The 23,566-nt window shown below is 41.9% G+C and overlaps 1 protein-coding gene across 9 annotated transcripts in view; it reads right to left on the bottom strand.

Annotated features, from left to right (window-relative positions):
- Positions 1–23,566, bottom strand: part of KANK1 (KN motif and ankyrin repeat domains 1) — a 156,930-nt gene that overhangs the window by 44,186 nt on the left and 89,178 nt on the right. For 3 of the 9 annotated variants that reach the window (XM_030920026.1, XM_030920032.1, XM_010364421.2), the window contains exon 2: positions 23,259–23,378. In XM_030920026.1, the coding sequence (XP_030775886.1) occupies positions 23,259–23,295 (37 nt within the window). In that variant the 5' untranslated portion in view covers positions 23,296–23,378. Of the gene's footprint in view, positions 1–6,621; positions 7,070–13,339; positions 13,619–15,670; positions 16,054–17,126; positions 17,157–23,258; positions 23,379–23,566 lie in introns of those variants that run through there. The other 6 variants (XM_030920027.1, XM_030920034.1, XM_030920036.1 and 3 more) reach the window with 5 other exon arrangements.

The raw sequence follows: 23,566 nt of genomic DNA, 5'->3' as shown, positions 1-23,566 counted from the left end.
CCAAGTGCTAGGCTTTTTCTAAGAAGCCTGAAATCCTTCTCCTCACCAAGTTTATACTGCCTATTGCAATTTCACCAATACCTCTTCAGGTTAGGTAGGTAGGTAGGTAGGTAGGTATGTATTCATTCATTCTTTTAGAGACAGGGTCTCGCTCTGTCACCCAGGGTGGAGTGTAGTGGCACAGTCACAGCTCACTGCAGCCTTGAACTCCCCAGCTCAAGTGATCCTCCTGCCTCAGCCTCTCTAGTAGCTAGGACTACAGATTGTGTGTCATCAAACTTGGCTAATTTTTAAATTTTTTATAGAGATGGGGTCCCACTATGTTGCCCAGGCTAGTATAGCTGTTTTAAATAGCTACCTAAACACTTCATGCAAATAAAATTATAACATTAAAGAAAGCAAAAGTATTTGCCAGAAGTTCATAAGAAATATCAGGTCAGTTGACACATATGTAGCATAACTGCAATTTTACAGGCTTGGTTTGTTTATATGATTAAGTTAGAATGTGGTGTTGCTTCCTGTACTCCTCTTTCTAACTCCTTTTGGCTTCTCCCCCCAAATCTTTGGATTTCCTCTCATGGATACTCTTATCTTGACTTTTTTTTAACAGACATTAACTAGCACACTACTCCTATATCTTCCGCTGTCTCTCATCACTACCCCTCTCCAGACCAGCTCCATCTTCCATGTTTACCTGTTCCCACACTCCGTAAAGAGAATGCTGATCTAAGGAAGATGCAATTGTTACACTGAAAGATGGACGTATTCTTTCATTCAGCAAATATTTATTAAGTGCCTGCAATAGACCAAACACTGCTAGGTGCTAAGCAAAACAGACACAGAGCCTGTCTGGGTAGAACTTATGAAGTATAGGAGGAGACAGACAAGTGATCACATAAATAACAACCGTACTAAGTGTTGTCAAAGTAAAATACAGGCGTTATGCTGGAACAGAGCAGGGACCCCGCCTAGGCTACGGGTAGGGAGGGTTCTTCAAGGGAGTGGTAGCTAAGGAAGCCACCGGGCAGTGTGCTGGGGATGTGTGGAGGGACAGGAGAAATTCTAGGCAGAGGAAAGAGCATATGCAAAACCTGCCACTTTTAAGAACTGGGAAGGGGACTTTGCAAAGACTGCAGTGAGGCAGAAAGGGGACAGACAGAGGCCTAACCCAACAGCACCCTGGGGATCAAGTTTTTGCATCACAGATGCATTGGTAAGCTATTGAATGGTTTTAAACAAGGGAGTGAAATGATCAGATTTGCATTTTAATAAGATTGCTCTGGCTAGATGCTGGAGATTAAAATTCTCCTCAGTATCCTCCATTAGGGTTTCCATGGATTATTCAAGGCCCCATGAATTTTTGTCTAGGTATAACAAATTCCTTTGCACCATGTGAATTTTATCTACCCAATTAGAAAATAAGTGGTAATAGTAAGATAAGTTCTGGTGGTATTCAGCCACTAGAACTTTGACACTGTCTGCACTTGGGCTAGCCAGCCTGTAGCCTTAACTCTGTCTGCCCCTAATACTTAGGAGGAAACTGAGAAGGCCCAACAAATTCCAGCTACTCTGGGCTGACCTGGAGACCAGGATCAGGTCTCCAGGCTTGTCTTCTAGGGCTGTTACCTCATTCTGCTACTAAAAAAAAAAAAAAATTTCTTTAAACCAGTGGATGACTCACCGCAGAGAAAAGTGATGGGATTCCTTTTCTGAAGGTCATTCAAGTATGAGAAATCTAACCTGGGAAGGACGGATATGGCATGAGTGAGGGCAGGAAGAAAGAGGAAACAACATTTTAGGGAATCCAGGTTCTGATTTAGCATGTTGAGATGTAGAACGCAGACTTGCTCTGTGTTTGAAACTCTAGGATGGGAAGAGCAAGGACTGAAAATGCCCATGAGGCTAAGACAACGCAGACCGTGGCAGCCAGCAAGTGTCTCTGGAGGCAGGAGAGAAAGGCGGGCAGCACGCTGTTTCCAGCTTTGTGTACCTCTCCACCCCACCTGACCAGGGCCTGAACTGGCCAATAGGGAAAACTAAAAGCAGATGATAGGGCCTGGGGACTTAAGCAATATACTCTGAAAATGCAAAACTTCCACCCACCAGATGGTCTCCGACAAGCTGAATTTCAGGTTGGCTTGCCTCTAGTGTCCCGAGTGTTACTGCCTACCACAGATCTTGTTGCAGGTGACCCATACTGTCAGAGATAAATACATATCTAGAACTCAGATAACACCCTCTGCCTACCAGTTATTATTCTCAATCGTCATAAGACATCAGATTGGCTATTTAATGCCAGTGTCAAGGGTCTATTTGATTCAAACTCTTTTGAACCCCCACTAGCCAAATCTAGGATAATTTGAGCATTAAAATAATATAATTAATGATAGTAACAAGTTACAATCCAGTGAATAAACTAGGTATCTACTTGTGAGTCCATTATGCTATAATAAATATGTTGGAATACCAATTAATATATACAAGGAATTATGTAAAAAGAAAATTACCATGGACCAATTATTAGAATAGTGGCTGATTCAGGTAGGAATCACTAGCTAAGGTTAGTGGGTAGAGATTTCCTACTAAAGACTAGGACACTGGTGTTGTCTCAGAATATCTCACCAGAAAATAACATCAATCATAAAAAAAAAAAATGTTGACTCTATGATGAGAAAGCTGACAAATAACCACCTCGACCAGGTGATCAAAGTTGATATCATGTATTTGCACGGGGAAGAGCAGAGCATCAACTTTTGTACTGTCCTGCCAAGAAGGCATGGCCTGGACCCTGCTTGAAACACATTCAATAGAACATCAGGCCTCTCTTTTCGAAACCATCAAGGCCATGAAAAAATGGTAAAAATGAGAACTTTTCAGATGGAAGGAGACTAAAAAGACATGACAACTGCATTTCTACACACACACACACACACACACACACACACACACACACGGAACAAATATGGTAAAATGCTAACCACTGGGAAATCTGAATCTGAGTGAGGGAGCCATGAGAGCTCTTTTAACAAATTTTCTGTATGATTAAAATTATTTAAAAATAAATTTTATTTATGTCTTTCTTCGTTTGCGCATCAATGTCCTTAGGGTGCATGAGTGCAGTCAGCCTGTCACCAGGGAGCACAGACCAGACTCTGCTATTGCTCATACTGCAAATATGCAGCCTGTTTTCAGGGGCAGATGGCTTTGCTTTCCTGTATTACACATTATTTGAGAAATTTTACATTTGTTTCAGGTATTCCTGGAAATGTCTGCAACTTCTCAATTACTATCCTTGCAAATTGATGTGCCAGGAGCTCCATTTTAAAGAATAAAGCCTAAAAGCTCTTTTCTGTGGCATGAAATGTCAACAATTTAACCACAATCCAGCACACCTCCCAGGTTCCTTCCCAACCCAAAACTCAACATACTGGGAAGCTTTCAAGCTTATCTATCTTTGCTCATTCTATCCCCTCTACCCAGCTCATTCTATACCTCTACCCTTCCCCATACTCTCCCATCTGTCAAAATCAGCTGCATCAGGCCGGGCGCGGTGGCTCAAGCCTGTAATCCCAGCACTTTGGGAGGCCGAGACGGGCTGATCACGAGGTCAGGAGATCGAGACCATGCTGGCTAACATGGTGAAACCCCGTCTCTACTAAAAAATACAAAAAACTAGCCGGGCGAGGTGGCAGGCGCCTGTAGTCCCAGCTACTCGGAGGCTGAGGCAGGAGAATGGCATAAACCCGGGAGGCGGAGCTTGCAGTGAGCTGAGATCCGGCCACTGCACTCCAGCCCGGGCGACAGAGCGAGACTCCGTCTCAAAAAAAAAAAAAAAAAAAAAAAAAAAAAAAAAAATCAGCTGCATCATCCTTTTTAAAGGGCCCAACCCAGATGTCTCTCATTTTTATAAAGCCCTACTTACCCTCAACTGCTCTGTCCTGGGAAGAACTGGTCCCCTTCTTCCCTCTTTTTTCCTAAGTTACTTTGCCTATATATGCGGAACTGTGTTACGGTTAGAAGGCACATGCCTATGTTTCTACCAGACTCTAAGTGTCTAGGGGAGGCAGAAGTCAAAACATTTTTTTTGAGACGGAGTCTTGCTCTGTCGCCCAGGCTGGAGTGCAGTGGCGCCATCTCAGCTCGCTGCAAGCTCCACCTCACGGGTTCACACCATTCTCCTGCCTCAGCCTCCTGAGTAGCCGGGACTACAGGCGCCCACCACCACGCCTGGCTAATTTTTGGTATTTTTAGTAAAGACGGGGTTTCATCGTGTTAGCCAGGATGGTCTCGATCTCCTGACGTCATGATCCACCCGCCTCGGCTTCCCAAAGTGTTGGGATTATAGGCGTGAGACACCACACCCGGCCCTCAAGCAGTATTTATGTTTGTATTCCTCAGTACTTGGTGCTTGGTACATGGCGCTCTTAGTATCTGTTGAAGTGAAAAGTCCCACATCTAGGCATCCACTGATGAATAAGTGTAACAGAGGAAGAGAGGAAGACATGTAGTGATTTAAAGCAGGCACTCTGGTGCCAGACTGCCTGGGTTTGAATCCTGGCTCTGCTGCTTTGCAGCTGTCAGCAAATTAGATTATATTCCAATTGTTTGAGAAAATAATAGTACCTGCATCAGTGTGTTGTCACTTAGAACAATGTGTGGGTTCTAGTGTCAGTACTAGTGGTACCGGATCACCCTCTGTTGTCTGGAGAAGCACACAGCCCTGGCCCCCCAGAGAGGATCCAGAACTCTTCCTCCTCTATACCCTGCCCCCACCCCCATGAAGTCTGGGTTTAAGGTATTTGTGATACTTGTTCAAGATCAAGAAAGTCTGCTAAAATCTTGAGTTCTACTTTGGTTTCTTCTTCTTCTTAGAGTGGATGAGGCAGATGCCAGCAGGGCCCTGTAGGGGATGTGTGAGTGTGTGTGTGCACTGCTTGGGCAGAGAGGTATGTACTAATTAGATAAGGGGGAGTCCTAGTCCAGCACAGGAAAGAAATAAAAGCAAAAGCAGACAAACACCCCCTACCTTTTAGAGTATATTATGGCCAGGTTAAAATATCTCCATCTCACAACATGAGGACAAAGGTGAGTGCTGATTATTCTGCACACTCATTCTGCAGCTCTCCTGAAGTCCTCAGGGCACAGTGCTCTCTGACACACCATGCAGAGACGGTGCTTTAAACCACCTAGAGCACCTCCATGGTAGTCATCCTGAATGGCCTGCCTAGGCTGGGGGAAGGTATACTTTTCTTTTCATAAAACAAGAACAGGAACTATGATCACTTCCTAGTTCATGGATGAGCAATCGCCAGGAGAGCCCTGGAATCATACAATGCAGTGATGTGATTCATACCCTTAAAACGAGGGGGTCAGTGGGACTCTGATTTCCAAAGTTGCTACCAGGCTATGAGTAACTGTTGACTATACTTGATACAAAATTTCTTAACATGGCATGCTATGTAACCAAGTGAAGAAAAATGAATCACAGCAGGTGTCAGACCAGATGAGCTCAGGCAGACAGAGCCTGCAGTCTTCCCCTCTGCACATCCCACTCAGTGGCACCTTTCCAGCTGCATCCTAACTGGCATGACCTAACGATCCCCAGTGCAGTGTCCCTCCTGGGTATTGCCAGTTCTACTCTGGGCATGATTTTAGAGGCCAGAAGCCAGGCTGCACGTAAGAGTGAGGGGAAGACAGCGGAAAGGGTTACTATTCTCAGTAGTGGAACAGCCTGTCTTAATAAAGGGCACATTGTGCTAGGGAGGCATGTGATGGTAACAGGGGCCTTGCAGTTTATACAGTGGCCTTCTTCTCCAGTGTTCAGTCCGACTACAAGAGGCAGCAACTCTTCACCCCAAATCTGTCTCAAAAGAGCCAAAATGCCATGGGTACCTCAGTGCAACCCCAACTATGCTGCTCTCTAATGTCCAGTGTCTAATTTTAAAAGTTATTGCTGAAATACAGCCCAAATTGATCATGCATGCACAGAAGAAAATGAGCTTGGACTGTTATTTTCCAGACTTTCTTCAAAAGTAACATGCTGTTCTAAGCATAAAAAGGAAATGTGCCACTTCAGAGAGTAACTCTGTGAAAAGCAGAAAAGGAGCACCGGCTAACTGAGGGATAAAACAGGCTTTTCTAACAAAACATTACAGTTTTTTGGCCAGGGGGAGGTGGGGTGGCAGTGGAAAACTATTATTTGTATGAATCCCTGTCTTTATTTTGTTGTATAGTGTTTATAAGAGAAAAAGAAGTCAGCTTTAATGAATATTGAGCAACTCCCTATTAGAAAAACAGAGCTGAAAACAAATACCCAAAGATGGACTTAGCAACAAAAAAGGAAATTCTTGAATTGAACTAAATCTTAAACTTAAACACTCAAATCTTAGCATATATATATGTACAACCATTCACTCCTGCAACAATGACATCTTTATGTTAAACCATAGGTAAAGCTGAAATTTTCACTGGACCAAAAATCAAGTACTGGGTTATTCTTTCTGGCTTGAAGTAAAAGCAAATCTTTTTCACAACACACAGAGCTCGAGTTTATATTTCACCAACCCCCACTCAAACATCATGCTCTCCTCCTCTCTTTCTTTTGTGGGCATTCTTACTTACCCACCCAGAAACAAAATAACTGTGATTTTCAGCGAGCAGGAAGCCAGGTCTCAGGCAAACTTCCCTCAGCATTAAAGGGACTCCACACATTAGCAGGCATAGAGCCCAGGAGCTGTTGCAGAGAATTTATTTATACCCATTTGGAATTTCCTGACGAACTAACAGCCTGCTGGCCATGGGGTTTAATTCCAGGACTCTCGGCGTCAGTGAGACAGCAAAAATTACCAACAAACAAAACTGCCAGCAAGATCTTAAAAAAGAGACAAAGACCTCTCTCATCTCCCTTCTGATTTTTCACACTATCCTCATACTCTTTAGACATATGAAATGCTGACCTAGAAATGCAGCTGTAAGCCTGTTAATTCTAGGAAGAAATCAGAAAGGCAGCAAATGTTTCCTTATTGTTTGTGCTGACTTACTCCCTCTTTTCCCAGCCCTCCACTGCAGAGAAAGGCTTTCTGTTATAATTTAAGCTATAGCACAGCAGCTGGCTTGTGAAGGAAATGATTTAGTTTTATGCTGAACCGAGGCTGGACTGGAGGCAAGTGGTTCCTTTCTGGTTTCAACATATAATTAGAAGGCTAAAAACAATTACCATTTGTAAACCATAGGCCCAAGCCTCTTTCCCTTGCTCTGTACCTTCATACACTTAAACACTGCGTTGCTAACATCTTCAGCAACCTTTGTTTTTGTTTCAAAAAGTTAGTAAGAATGGTATGTTCCCCTAATGATTTAAATTCATCACCTCAAAAAAAAAAAAAAAGAAAAGATTTTTTTGGGATAGTGTATCACTCTGTCACTTAGGCTGGAGTGCAGCAGTGCAATCACAGCTCACTGCAGCCTCAACCTCCTGGGCTCATGTGATCCTCCCACCTCAGCCTCCAGGCATATAACACCATGCCCAGCTAATTTCTGTATTTTTTGTAGCGATGGGGTCTTACTATGTTGCCCCAGGTTGGGCTCAAATGCCTGAGCTTAAGAAGTCCTCCGGCTTTGGTTTCCCAGAGTGCTGGGATTACAGGCATGAACCAACACACATGGCCCAGAATTTTTTTTTTTCAAAAGCAGAAGAAAACATTTGTGTCAAAAGTAAATGATAAAATAAAGCTCAAGAGAATTTTTAGAGTTACGGGTATGTTCTAAAACTGGATTGTGGATATATAACTGTCCACATTTACTAAAACTTATCAAACCATACACTTAAAATGGGTGAATTCTATGGTATGTAAAACAGCTCAATAAAGTTTAATTTTTAAGTCAAAAAAAAAGGAAGAAATAATGTAACCCAAATCTCTTACTAATGGAGGTCTTGTGGAAAGTCATATGAAATTACTTGGATCTGCTATTTCAAAATATCTGGTACTTTAGCTTTGTTGTTAGTTATTTTTTAATCTGTGGGTTTATTTGGTATAAATCAAGCCCAAATAAGTGCCACGGTCTTATAGAGTTTAATCTTTGTATCTTCACACAGGAAAATGTGTGTCTCAAAGATAATCACCTTTAAGGTCTCCCATCAGTAACTGTGGTCACCAGTAAGAGAACAGACAGAAGGAAAGTAAATGGAATAAGGCAGGGCATGTGCAGGCACCAAGATGAGCCAAACTAGGCAGGTCCAGTAGATTCTTACAACACTGTGCCTCTCTCTACACAGCTGTCCCCTGTTTTGAATTTTACAAAACAGCCTCTTTAGAGTCATCCCTCATCTTTGTTAATCTCTGTTTTATTGTTTAGAACTGGCTTTGCTTGCCTGCCATGTGATAAAATTCAGTAAATCTTGTTCAACTAGTGCCACATTTACTCAATGTACTTAGACACAGGTGAAGAAGGCATTTAAAAGAACCCTTTTCTGGGGGGGTGTGGTGGCTCATGCGTGTAATCCCAATTCTATGGGAAGCTGAGGAAGGAGGATTACTTGAGCCCAGGAGTTTGAGACCAGCCTGGATGACACAGTGAGACCCTGTCTCTACCAAAAAAAAAAAATTAGCCAGGTATGGCGGCTTGCCCGTGTAGTCTCAGTTTATTGGGAGCTGAGACTGGCAGGATTACTTGAGCCTGGGAGGCTGAGCCTGCAGTGAGCTATGATCGTGCTACTGCACTCCAGCCTGGGTGACAGAGTGTTCTGGTATTACTCCTTAGTTACATTATTATATTCCAAACCAAGAATTAATACGGACTCGGTGCAGTGGCTCATGCCTGCAATTCTAGCACTTTGGGAGGCCAAGGCAGGAGGATCACTTGAGCTCAGGAGTTTGAGACCAGCCTAAGCAAAATAGTGAGACCTTGTCTCTATTAAAAAAAAAAAAAAATACACACACACATAATTTAAAAAATATCAAAAGACTTGTTCTTAAAAGTTAAATGAGTAAAGTACTGAATGTAGTGTTTCTTGATCCTGCAAAAAAAAAATTCTGCTACATTTTTATTCATAAATAATGTGTTCTGGTAAGAGTATAGATTATATAAAGCAGTCAAAGGCAATTATTTTGCTAAAGTAGCTTGTATCTGACCCTGTGGGTGTTTGCCTGTGTGCTTCTGTGAAGGTGAGGTCCAGCAGAAAAAGTCATTGTATGCAAATAAATGTCTAGTCCTTTATCAGATGATGACAAGGGTTGGGAAGGGAAACAATTAAAAATATGAACCCCTTCTGCCTGGAAACCATCAGTCACAAAGGTTCCCACTGAAGAGAGAAAGACACACCTATGTGCCTTCACTCTCTCAATATACGTACAAAGAAAGAAGCCAAATAAGATGTGGGAAGATGAAGATGTACTCAAGGCTTGGCCTCTGACTGGCAGAGAGTAGCCAGAAAAGGTGACGCCCAGTGAGCAAAGGAACCTGATGGAGACAAAAGCCTTCTTTGATACCAAGCTGGCTGAGAGTATACCAGCACAGTCTTCATCCCTGGGATGGTGGCCTCAGAACTTTGAGACCTGAACCCTCAGTTCTTACGTTTAACAGGATTACTGCTGCAAGACGTTTCCCCCAGAGGGCCTGCTCCCTTTGTCTAGAGATAAGAACAAAGTTAAATTAAGTAGTTTGTGGTGGCCTGAACTACACTGTGGACAGGTCAAGATGCCTATTTCCTGACATCCACTGAATTTACCTTTCTTCCCCAATGTTCCCTGTCCCTGTCTTTCCCCACCACCCTCTGTGTACAATTCTTCTGGACTCCACTGCTCCAGGTGCCTTATACATACACGAACTCATTTAATCCTCACAAGCCTACAGCAAGGTATGATTATTTCGGTCTTTCACAGGTGAAGTGTATGTCATGCATAAGCATGCTACTATTCTACTGCTACTGCCTACTCTACTATTGAATTCATACTACTTTGGTACTGAAAAGCCACAAACTAGGGACATTCTCTCTTATAGTTTTTTTTTTTTTTTTTTTTTTTTGAGACAGAGTCGCGCTCCGTCACCCAGGCTGGAGTGCAGTGGCGGGATGTTGGCTCACTGCAACCTCTGCCTCCCGGGTTCAACCAATTCTCCTGCCTCAGTCTCTCAAATAGCTGGGATTACAGGTGGCCGCCACCACACACAGCTAAAATTTTTTTTTTTTTGTATTTTTAGAAGAGATGGGGTTTCACCATGTTGGCCAGCCTGGTCTCAAACCCCTGACCTCAGGTGATCTACCCACCTAGCACCCAAAGTGCTAGGATTACAGGCATGAGCCACCATGTGCAGCCTCTTGTAGCTCATGTAAACAACAACAACAAAACCCAAGGACAACAATCAAAACAATCTCACATTCCTCCCACCCTTTCTGTGTCAGGTAAGCTTACCTTGTAAAAACTCTACCTATGAGTATTTGCCTTAGAGATAGACTGAAAGGAGGATGCGCTGCTATCCCATGCCGAGGGCCTGGGTTATTTCTGTTATACTGGACTTCCCCAAACCCCTAAAGAGTTCAAACACTGTATTGTGCTACTTTAACCCACCCCTCCTTAGATGCTTGGGATGGGTGTGAGACCTACACTGTCTGAGCTATAATGAGGGAGAAAGTGGGTATGGCCCTTTCCACAGCACCAAGGCTCTTCTCCTCCACCCACCTTTTTCATAGTCTTAGGGTGTGACAGGATTTAGGGGATTAAAAGGAAAGTCAAGGAAAGTCCAGCAAAGGCGCCTGCTTTTCCATTCCTCCTCCTGTGAGGTGTGTACCATGTTGGGTCTTGGAAACGGACTCCCCCTTTACATGCCTGGATTAGCAGGATCTGCTCAGAAGACTTAATGTGAGGGGAGATTTTCCAAGGAGAGGCCACCCTGTCTTCCACATGAGGAGGGTGTGCCCTGGCAGAGGGGTCTGATTCTTGTCAGGAGAGTGACTAGGAAGAGGATGCTATCTGATGGTCCTATCTTAAAAGACAAGAAAAATAAAAAGTCTTGTGTCTTCTTATCCTTTATTCAACAAATGCATTTCCCCAAATACACGTGAAGGCTTAAAACTAGTGTCGCACGGACTTTCTACATCTTAGACTTTCTTTACAGTCTGGATTGCCCCATGGTTATTACCTTTATCACATCTAAATAAGAGATGGTCTCATAATATATTTTCATCCAAGATTTGAAATCAGCATTAAGAAAACCAATACCAAATGAATTGGGGGACACAGAACTATATAAGAGAATTAAGACCTTAACTTAGATTACTACAAAGACTCTATACAGGCTGTAAATAAGGGATAATGAGGACTATTTATCTCCTCACACCTAAAAGAGGTGAGGTCTGTAGAGACATTCCCAAGAAAACAGTGGGAAAGAAGGAAAGCAGGCCAGCCAGCCACAGTCCCAGGGGCTACCAGCTCAGGTTCTTACCTACAGTTGCAACCAGCCCACCAAGCTGCACCAGAGAATAAGCCTGAGACAAAAGGAACCAACTGGAGTCCCACCTCCTCCCTCTCTGGCTGTGTTGTTAACATGCTGCAAAGGGCAAAGAAAGGCCCTGGGCAGCTAGAAAGAACGTTCCCAATGGCCCCTGACAATAATCTCCCCCTTGGATAGCCACATGTACCTGGTCACCTCTCTCTGGAACCCAAGGCATTTAACAGACAATACCATGTTTCTTTCTCTCTCTCTTTTTTTTTTTTTGTTTTTTGTGAGACAGAGTCTTGCTCCATCGCCCAGGCTGGAGTGCAGATCTCGGCTCACTGCAACCTCCGCCTCTCGGGTTCAAGCTATTCTCCTGCCTCAGCTTCCCAAGTAGCTGGGATTACAGGCGCCTGCCGCCATACCCAGCTAATTTTTGTATTTTTAGTAGAGATGGCATTTCACCCTGTTGGCCAGGCTGATCTCAAACTCCTGACTTCAAGTGATCTGCCTGCCTTGGCCTCCCAAAGTGCTGGGATTACAGGCCTGAGCCACCTCACCAGCAGCAATACCAGCTTAAGCCTGCCTTAAGAGCAAGTGATGGAGAGAAAGCAGATAACTACAACTTTCACAAGAGGAGGCAGAACGCAAGAGTGTGTGTGTGACATGGTGAAAGCCATCTGTTCACCCAGGAAACATACCCAGGTGAAGCGTCACACATGGATTCACAGAGCGACCAACTGGGAACTTAGGGGAAAAGGCTGCAAGAAAACTGCAAAGTGTATAGCACATCAGATTGGCAACTGGCAGGGCTCAGGCCCACAAATTCTTATGCAGGTGCTAGGCCTGATTTTTGACCTGTATATATGCCCAGAATCATGCCAGCACAAAGTAGGTGCTCTGCAAATATTTGCTGGTTGAACACTGAGTCAGCTGACTCTACAAGGACTACTAAGCAAGGCATTGTTGGGCATACAAAGATGATGACATGATTCTTGCCTCTTAAAACACTCAAGTTTATAAGATTAGTGAGGCACACAACTGTAACTCTTAATTAAAAGCAACTGATGGCAACTATTTAATAGAAATAATAATAGAATAATAACAGAATAATAGGAATAAAGAAGAGAGGAACTCCCACTGGGAGTATCTGAGAATGCTTGTTGGGAGAGGTAAGAGAGGTTGCAGGACTTGAAGGATAAGAAGGGCTTATATTGATAGATATGCGAAAGATATTCATGTTAAGAGAACAAAGCCACAAACTGGGGAACAGGGCAGGGTAGGACTGGGAAACAGCGCTGGGCGGGAGCAGATGCCCCTATTTCTTACACAACTCTTTGGATATAGCTGGTCTCTGAGTACCTGTTGTCATGGACCTCTGGAAAGGCCTACTGTGATTTTTACACACACAAGAACGGAAGAAACAGAAACAGACCATGATTTCAGCCAAAATAAGGCCCAAAACAAAAGTTCAGAGTTAAGAGAAGGAAATAATAGTTAGAGAATAAAGTTTGTGAAAGTGAGAATGTTTGGGGAGACAGAAAAGTAACAGAAGAATACAAAGCTCAATCTTGCCAGCCATCCTTATGTATACAAAACCACAAAGCGGGGAGAAAAAGGCAAAGAAGGACCAATGCTCACAGCCTCGGGGCTGGTCCATTACACAAAGAAGGAAAATGGCCACCCTTCTGCCAAATAAACCTGTATGGTCATTTAAAAGTGAGTGACTGAATGAATGAACTCACTGAATTGACGTATTTCTATGGAGTTACGTATCATCCCTTCCAGTAGTCCCCAAACACCACCCCAATTTAAATTCAGCAGTATGTGCAAAGTCATCAAAGCGTCCAGGGACAATATGCCAAAGGATAATACCCCAGAGGAAAAGCCCCCAGCCCTAAGCTCCCTTTACCTTTCTGGAAGATGTTCTGTCTCAGGTTTCTTCATTTACAATCAGTGTCCTGAGGTGTTGTGAATTCCAGCTGCTGTTTTCTAGCACCCAAGTAACATCTAGCATGTTCCTCAGAGAACACGCAGCTCCAGCACGTGTGTGATGCTCGGGCCCACTGGGATCCCTTACCGGATAGGCTCATAGGTAAGAATCATTGCTCTTATGATGTGATGCCGCTATTTCCCCTCACACTGCCAAACGGCTGTCCCTGGGGCGGATTTGGAAGCATGTAAAGTGTGGTGTTAATGGAAAAATCCGGTGGCAAAGGGCATCAGTGTTTTGCAATTAATTTTTTTTTTCCTGTAAGCTGCACTGTTGAAATGGTTTGACATGCAAATCATCCCTCCCTCCCGACCCGTGTACAGACTTCCAGGTCTCCCTAGTGTGTTCTAAAAATCAGTGTATCATCAGGCTGATTCACCACTTGAACAGGCGGGACACCGGTTGGGTTACATGCTGCATAAGCTCAGCAGGTAATTCTGCCTCCTCTGCCAGGTCACAAGAAGACAAACCAGTCTTTGTCACATAGCTGAGGGGGAACATGCCAAACGGGCTGCCCCAAAAAACATATTCACAGTGCGTCCCTGAGTTGAATACATCCCACTCAATCCACCTAAAAATGCTGAGGGAAAAATAAATAAATCAGCTGCACCATGTTGGGTATACAGACTTACATGAGGCGGATACTGAGAACAGAGGAAGAGAGAACTCTTTTCTGGTTTTAGTTAGGAAAAAGTAAGAGCTGACGCACCGAGTAGGGTTTTTAAGATATTAAGCACCGGGCATATAAGTTACTGGAAATACCCCATCTCTCTCTTTTATGTTTTTAATTGGGAATATTCTTCCCCCTTTCTTCCTGGAGAGTCTTAAATGTACCTGCTGTACAGAAATACTTCAATCGCCTTGGCCTAATGGACAGTTGATGCAAATGGAAAAGGCACTCAGTAAATTGGGCAGGGATGGGAAAATTGGGCAGAACAAGCTGCATCAATGTTTTCACAAAATTATTTGCAAAGCGGATGGATGGGATTTATCAACTAAACCAAATATTGTGAGACTAAATTCAGAAAGCCACACAGCTATCTTTTGATTCTACCTAACAGAGATCATGTCCAAAGTATAAAAGATCCCTAAGGGAAAACTTTTCCAACGGAATAAAATCATGAAAAAGGAAATAAAATAAACTCGGTACTAGTAACTATTAGTAGCAAACTGTTTCCATAAATGGTTACTCTAGTACTACCTCCTTTAAGTAAAGATTTGTATGGTGAAATTCCAATTCCACAACCTCTGATCCAGTTGGGAGGGAAATCAGGGATCAGGCAAATCTGGCCATAAACAAGGTGAGAGTACAAAGATTTAACTTTCAGGATAAGAACAAATCCCACAAATCCAACAATTTGTCCCTTAGCACAGCTCTCCCTTATGTCTGTAGTTCTGTTTTTCTGTCTGTTGATTAGAATGGCCTTCTCATTTTTATAGAATATTATTTAATCTGAGTTTCAGCCATGGCTTGCTTTACCTAGGACAAGAAATCTGGTCACTATATATATTTTTAAATCTCAAAATAGCAGCATACTTATTTTTAAGTGGTGAGATAACTCATCATATAGACCTACCAGTTGAGATGACTAATGCTATACATACAAATGGGCTGCATTTCAAAAACTTGTGTTTTCAGGATTCATAATGAACAGCAGCCCAAAAGCAGAACCAGGCTTAGCCTGCAAAACATGAGCATACTTTTCCTAAAGCATGTGGAAATGAGTAACTCAGTTAAGGCTCACTCCAAAAATATCCAACAGAGAAGCCAAGGAGGGAAAAAGAAAATAGTCTGCTTTTGGTTTTTTGAACTTAGAATTTCTACAACTGTTTGAATGAATCTTATAAAATCTGATTTCCTCGATGGGTCTTCTAAAAGGTTTTATTAGAGAAGTCTACCCAATGCAATTAAAATTTTTTTGCCAGGAAAGAGCAAGAACTTATCGTTTCTGTGACTTTGAGAATTATGATAATATTTTTCATGCCAGATCAAATCAAACCACCTTTTATAGAAAAGGAGCCAAAGCAGCGGCTGTGAGCTTTAGTCACGATCGTTTTCCTCCAAGCCCATACAAACCTTTCTCAGAAACTGCACAAAGGAGATGAACTGAAATTATCCCAGACACAGGAAGAAGGCAAACCCTGGAAAAGGAAGCAAATGAGCTATACCTTTGATGGGTTCAGTGAGCCCACCCAAGTCATTCAAGAAAGAAGGGAAGTGCATAATCAGAAATAAATGCCAATACTCACAATGGGAAGTCTGCTGAGGAAGAGCAGAGCACAGAGTTTTCAAATCCTTGTAGGAAGGGCTGTTTTAATCCTTTGACTGGCTACCCAGTCTCTTAGAATAATAGCAACAGCTCGAGTCCTTAACACAGCGAATCTCCCTGTTGGGTATTTATTTTGTACGTGTGTGCGTTTTTTTTTTTTTCCTTGTTGGCACCTATAAAGTTGGTACTGGACAAAAATCCCCAACCAAAGGGTTTCTTTGCTCAGTACCCAGGAGCAGGAGCACAGATTTTCTCCTTCCTACACTCAAATAGGCTGGTACTCACTGGAAGATAAATCATCCTTCCTTGGCTTAGCTCGAGAGCTAATCGCCTGTCTGAAATCTGATGCTTAAGCCATTATGATTGGCTCAAAGCTTGGAGCAAGAAAGCTTATAAGGTGAAGCTGGCTACAGGTTAAAACAAAGCTTTAAGAGTTTATAAAACAAGCAAGCTCTGATGAGCGAGGGGCTTTTCAAAACCTCTCCGGGGAGTGAGTGAATTCTGGGGTTCTGATTAACCAGACAAGCAAGACTTCAAAACCCAGGGTGTCCCCTATTTGTAGGTGCTCCCAGCATTTTAAGAGTTATGAAATTGAAATCTAAGAAGTAGTTACATTATCTTCTCAAACACCACCACTATAAGAAAATTATTTCATCTATAAACTTCAGTGTGAAATTAGCTTTCAAAAGACCAATAACTACAGTTTCACTGAAAGTTGAAATGCATAATCTAATTAAATGCAATTATTAAACACACTAATATTAGGATGAAGCTGTATGATGCAATAAATAAAGGAATTAGAATATGTTTATTAATTTGAAATAATCCACACTAAGAAAAAAAAAACTTACCAACGTAATCCCTATCAGGGAGGACATTTTATTTTCAACCACTATACTTTAGGGTTTTATGCAGTTTTCTGAAATACATACTTTTCCCTTCATCTGTTTAATCAGAACTTCACAGATATCACACTTCTGATTTTAAATGTCAACATAATAAATAACCTTGAACAAAGGAAAAACGTTCTGCATGTCTAATTTCTGGCTTAGTCATTAGCTGTGTGAGTTCAGCAAGTTGTGTTTTGTCATCTGAGAGTATGGAAGGAAGCCTGGACAACTGAAATGAAAAGATGCCCTTTTAGTTCTTACCTACAAGCTTATGGTAGGCTCTTACCTATGTGTTTATGTCAGGCTCCTACCTACATGTTTATCTTTTACCCTCTCAGCTATTCTAATAGTATCCAACACACTACTTATGGGAGAATACAAAGCACAAATAAGAACACACATTTTAATCCTTCTGCAAATTCATTCAACTAGGAGACCCTGAAAAGTCACGAAGGGTACCCATGAATTAAAGCAGCCACAGTTTCTAATCAGCAAACCCTCTGCCTTCGGGGTAATGCTAACACAGATGACAGGTCTAAGACTCACCACTATGGGTACACCGCCTCTGCTGTGCTGTGTCTTTCCTTACAGATGGTCTCAGAAAACACCAGGTTGGTTCTAGCCAGACCAGTCAGTGCAAACTAGTCTTACACTTGACAAACAGCACATAATTCCTGCTGTCAGGTTCACCGCAGTGGGCTCAGAGTTCTGTTTGAGAAACGCTCCTGCCCAGAAAAATATTTACACAAGTGAGAGTGGGGTGCACCGCACTGCAGCATTCTGCCTACCCTGCCATGAGTCTGGCTCTGTCTGATTGACCGGGTCTTATCAGTGGCCTTTGTACTCATTTGAAATCAGCATAGAGACAAAAGCTGGAGCCAAATAACTGACCAAGATAACAAGATTCAAGCCCCACAACAGTTAGTAAAGCCATGAAAACATTGTGCCCTTTAACTCAGTCATCCTGCTTCTCTGAAATTGTTGGAAAATAATAAAAAAGGAGGAGAAAAAAGACCAGGCAAGATGTTCTCTGCAACATCAGTTACCATAGGGAAAATCTGGAAGCAGTCCAAATATCCAAACAAAAAAAGAATAATTCAACTGCTAGAAACACCATGAGGAATATTATACAGTCATCGAAAATAATAATTTGAAAATTGCTTCCCATGAAGACTTGGAAAAATGCAAAGAATGTTGAAGTCAAGAGTTGATATCCAAATCTATAAAAGCTTATTGAAACTGCATTTAAGGTTGTTAGCCTGAAAAGGTTGAAAAAGAAATACTAAAAATAAGACCTAGTGTGGAATTTTGAGTAATTCTTCTCTTCTGGTTTCCTATCAAATTTTATGTTATCATTAATTTAAATAACTTTTTTTTTTTTGAGATGGATTCTCACTCTGTCACACAGGCTGGAGTGCAGTGGTACCATGTCAGGTAACTGCAACCTCCATCTCCTGGGTTCAAGCAGTTCTCCTGCCTCAGCCTTCCGAGTAGCTGGAATTACAGGCGCCCACTACCATGCCTGGCTAGTTTTTATATTTTTAGTAGAGACAGATTTTCACCATGTTGGCCAGGCTGGTCTCGAGCTCCTGACTTCAGGTGATCTACCTGCTTCGGCCTCCCAAAGTGCTGGGATTACAGGCATGAGCCACTGTGCCCGGCCTAAATAACATTTTAATGCAATTCAATAAGCATCTTTAATAAATAAATATGTATCTGTCTGAATATATATCCAGGCTGTAAAAAAAGAAATAGCATGAAGCAAAAGCTATAATAAATTGGGGAAGGCAACTATTAGCAAAAATAAAGACGATGAGAGCAGGCATAAAAAGTCACCTCCCAGTGCTCATCCATTATGTCATTTAATTGGGTTTAATGAGGATGTTAATACAACTCTGGCCCCAATATCATGGCGTCCAGCAGGGCCTGACAGGAGGGTACCTGGGGTGTTTCCTGATCAGCAGCTCATGACAGGGACAAGAGAACAAGGGGAATGGTGCTAACCCCTGATATCTGACCAGTACTTTATGTTTTAAAAAGTGTTTTTACAGCTATTGTTTTATTTTTTCCCCGCATAACCACCTTGTGAAGAAGGTAGGATAGCTATTATTATCTTTCTTTCACAAATAAGTCACTTGTTATTTGGCTTCTAAAGCATATCTAAGCTCTAATTAAAGTTTCACAACATTAATTAGTGTTTAGAGAGCTATCAATCAGTGCATCCAATTTACAACATGATTCAAAAACTTGGGGAAAAAGCAGACTGCCTCATCCCTACACCCCAAAGAAATACGGCTATTTTCCTAACCAACGATCACCACTTACTTCCTAGCTGGCTATGAGAGAACAGTCAAGAGCAATTTATGATGCTCTTATCTCCTTAACAAAAGACACTAGAGTACTGTTAGCAGTACCATAATAACATGTTTTTTGCTTTAGAGGTAGGGTCTGGCTCTGTCACCCAGGCTGGAGTGCAGTGGTACCATCATACTCACTGCAGCCTCAAACTCCTGGGCTTAAGCAATCCTCCCACCTCAGCCTCCTGAGTAGCTGGGACTACAGGTGCATGCCACTATGCCTGGCTAATTTAAAAAAATTTTTTTTTTTTTGGTAGAGATAGACTCTTGCTATGTTGCCCACACTGGTCTTGAACTCCTGGCCTCAAGCAATCCTGCCTCATCGGCCTTCCAAAATGTTGGGATTACAGGTATGAGCCATGCCATCTGGCCTAAAATGTTTTAAATTAAAGAAAACAATACCATACTGATCAAGAGAAGTAGGATGGAGGATCTGGTGAAAAAGAGATAACACTATGAGGAATGACTGATATTGATGGGCTGGTGGTAAGGAAGGGCAGGGGCTGCAATCTGGAAGGGGTACACAGGTAGGGCTACACACAAAAGTAGAACACCATTAAACTGAATTTTAGATAAACAATGAACACTTTTTTAGTATTTTTTTTTTTTTCTGGCAACTGTGTACACAGACTTCAACTTTCCCTAGAATGTACAATCCTTGAGGGCAGAAATTTTTGCCTCTTTTGTTCACTGCTGTATCCCCAGTACCTAAAACAGCACATAGTAGGTGCTCATGTATATCTGGCCTATATTAATAAGGTTTATTTCTTAAGCTAAGTAGTGTGTACAAAGGTGCTTGTTATATAACTTTCACACATTATGTATGTCTGAAGTGTGGCATAATACGTTTTACAAATTACAGCATTAATGAATAGCTCGTTTTAAAAGCAGTTTCTTTTACCCAACCTCACTGAAGGACTCCAATGGGAAGTCAGAGTATAAAAGGTTGTGAATCACCCCTTACACCCCATTTAAACGTTACATGGGGATGTCAACTTGAGATGATCAGTCATCAGATGTATTTTGTACCAAGGGCATGGTTTGGCCTTTCCCAGAGGCTCCTCTTTGGCTTGTTTTATTATATTTCCATAGTCTTATGTTATTAAGACTATGGAAAGTGCTTCCTTTGCCACTGCCCTGACTCCATCATCACATGAAATTTCCCCTCATGCTCTATGGAGCCCGAGCAGCAATTTTCGGAAGTTGAAAAAACATATACTTTACTCCACATCTAAAACTCCTACTAAACCCAAATAGCTTATCCTTTTCTCATAGGAGACCAGTAATTGGCCCTCACTAGCTGCCATGAAGCCCTTTTTATCTCACCTTCATCTAGGCTCTCTAAATGTTATTTACACGCACAGACGTGTATTTATAACCTGCATCTCTTACATTGAGTATTTTTTTAAACATCGGAGAGGCGTTTCTTTTGTAATACAAAGTGCGAAAAGGTAAAGGAATGATTTTTATAAACATATTCTCAACCATGTGAAATATATAACATTTGAAGACTATATAAAAAATAAGAAGACATTTATTTCTAGGTGGTATTATCACCCGTAATTCTTGCTTTTGTTTTGTTTTGTTTTGTTTTCAGACAAACGATACTTTTAAATTTTCAGCTGGGTGCGGTGGCTCATGCCTGTAATCCCAGCACTTTGGGAGGCCGAGGTGGGCAGATCACCTGAGGTCATGAATTCAACACCAGCTTGGCAACATGGTGAAACCTCATCTCTACTAAAAATACAAAAATTAGCCAGGCGTGATGGCATGGGCCTGTAATCCCAGCTACTTGGGAAGTTGAGGCACAAGAATCGCTTGAACCCAGGAGGCAGAGGTTGCAGTGAGCCGATATCGCGCCACTGCACTCCAGCCTGGGTGACAGAGCGAGACTCCATCTCAAAAAAAAAAATTGTTCTTCTATGAGTGTCATATATATGGTGTACACACATTTGTGTTTGTATATACATATATGTACGGATATGTGTATTATTGTGTGCGTATATACATATACAGACACATACACATATATGTATGTTTGTGTATATATTACTGTTCATGGTTGAGTCTCTAATTAGATTTGCTTACAGACGTACAGGGGTCATGGTGACTAGAATAAGTAAAAAATCTCCCCCTGCACAGTCCAGATACCTGTCTGCAGTAACAATTCATACTCTGACACCCTGAAAGTCACAAATCAGAGAGGCTTCTTTTGCTTTCCACCTCAATGCCCAGACCTGTTAGGCAGGATACCAGGTGGGAAGGAAAAGTTATAGCTTGCTTGATTATTAGATCTCAGAAACAAAGAAAAAAGGTAAGTACAGAACAAACCAAGTTGGAAAGGAATTAGTGGGGTATGGATTTAAACCTATGAAGGAAGAATTTTGCCCAAGGCACCAGAAGAAGGTTGAGGTCTTGAGGCACCAACAACCGTAAACACCTCTTCTCCTGAGCGTGTGAATGGAAGCAAATGGAGGGCAAGGGAGGAAACCACATCATCAGAGGGAATTGAAACCCACCCACTACACTTGAAATTTCATGTTTCAATTTCCTCTCTCATCAAATATTTTACTAGAGAAAGCCATCATAATTCTGATTTATTTGTTTTTTTTTTTTTTTTGATATGGAGTCTCACTCTGTCACCTAGGCTGGAGGGCAGTGGTACAATCTGGGCCCACTGCAACCTCTGCCTACCAGGTTCCAGCCATTCCTGTCTTAGCCTCCTAAGTAGCTGAGATTAGAGGCATGCGCCACCATGCCTGGCTAATTTTTGTATTTTTGTAGAGATGGGGTTTCGTCATGTTGGCCAGGCTGGTCTTGAACTACTGACTTTGGGTGATCCATCCCCCTCGGCCTCCCCAAGTGCTGGGATTACAGGTGTGAGCCACCGCCCATAATTCTGATTTTTCTTACTTCGTTTAGGTAAGTCCCTGAACTTCTCTGTGACATTACACAGGGATGATGATGACAGTAAAATAATAGCTTAATCTCATTAGATTATTGTGAGGATTAAGTATGAAAATGCAGGCAAAGCATTTTAGGCACTATGGTGCATACTAAGTCTTCAATGAATGTTAGATGTTATCATTCATGTCTTTATTATTGATAGTAGTCCCACAGCAGAATCTACAAAAGTCTCAAGAAGCTGGGCAGTGAAAAGGTCAAAAATGGAACGGACAGGGAAAGATCAGTCATCCCAGAACAAACAACTGAGTTTACCTGGGTTCGGGTTACAGTGTTCTACCCAGAGGAGATACTTGCAGCTGAGACTGCTAGAATAAAAAGTCACATTCACGGGCTGGGAATGCCCACTTTAGAAGTCATTTCCTGCTGTTGTCTTCAAAAGTGCTTTACGGCTTACATAGCTCCGTAAGTATGTTTCTGGTGCGCTCACTGGTCCTAAACCAGCAGGTGGATATGCTTACCGATGGTTTACATGTGGAGAAATAGCCCTGCCCAATATTTCATGGTTAGTGCTGGAACTAGGACTCAAATTCAGGTTTCCTAGCTCCAATTCTACACTTGCTCCAGTATATAATGTTGTCATTTGAAGGTGTTCAGAGATAGCAGAGGTAGGACTCTGAACTCAGACGCTCAGAAAAAATTTCTGCATAGACAATTACTGTTCTCACTCATTCAGCTACCTGGCAGATAACTCAAAAAAGAAACGAACACTCGGCATGCCATTTTGGGCAGGTTGTCCCCATGGTGATGTATCTCTTAGGAGGATCTTCTCTGCATTTCTCCCAAATCTCACAGGAGCAATATTGGAACAGAAAGTGAAACTACATAAATCTCTAATATAACCAAAATAAGAATTCAAATACAGGTCTTTATGATACATAATATGGCTTGTTGCACATTCCTAATAGAATCATTTTACAGAATATATACTTCTCTTCCCCCCTTTCTCTTTGTTTAGCAACATCAAACAAAAGCTGCTTGGGAGTGGATACTAGGAATTGGTTTTAAGCATCCAAACTAATTTCCTCTCTCGTCATTCAATCCCTCAGAAAGAAGTGCAAGAGGAGTATACATTACATTTGCATCAGCATTCAGGATTTAAATTTGTCTTTCAACACTTCAACAGAATTGACTTAGGTAATAATTTACTCAACTGATTTCAGTGCAAGACTCTAAGATAAAAGCAAATTTTCTGAGAGTAAAACAAAACAAAACCAAACTTCAATGGATAGAAAATTGCTTTGAAATCCTAGTTATCTAGGCAACTTGCTATTATCCGTTCATTATTAAAGAGAATAAAAAATTAGTCTGAGAAAAGACATACATTTAACACACACACTCCAGAGCACAGGGTTACCTGAGGCACTGCCGTTAACCTTTGTGGTATGAGCCATGCTGGCTTGAGCCCAATGATAGATCCAGAAAGGAGTGAGGAGTCATGCAAATTTTATGCATCAAGTTCTCAAAGGCATTCAACCTGAAACAATAAAGAGAACCCCATCAAAATGGATCATTTAAAAATATGTACAACACTAAATCTTAGACTTCTGTTTACAAAGATGACTGCTAACAGAGAAAGCAAATCAGAATGGGGGAAGAAAGACTGTAGATCCAGGAGGTGACTGCACTGGACCTAGCAGTATGGAGGTAACACCCATGGATGTA

The sequence above is a fragment of the Rhinopithecus roxellana genome, chromosome 16 (genome assembly GCF_007565055.1).
Source record: "Rhinopithecus roxellana isolate Shanxi Qingling chromosome 16, ASM756505v1, whole genome shotgun sequence".
NCBI classification, from domain to species: domain Eukaryota; kingdom Metazoa; phylum Chordata; class Mammalia; order Primates; family Cercopithecidae; genus Rhinopithecus; species Rhinopithecus roxellana.
This window is presented reverse-complemented; position numbering and strand designations above follow the sequence as displayed.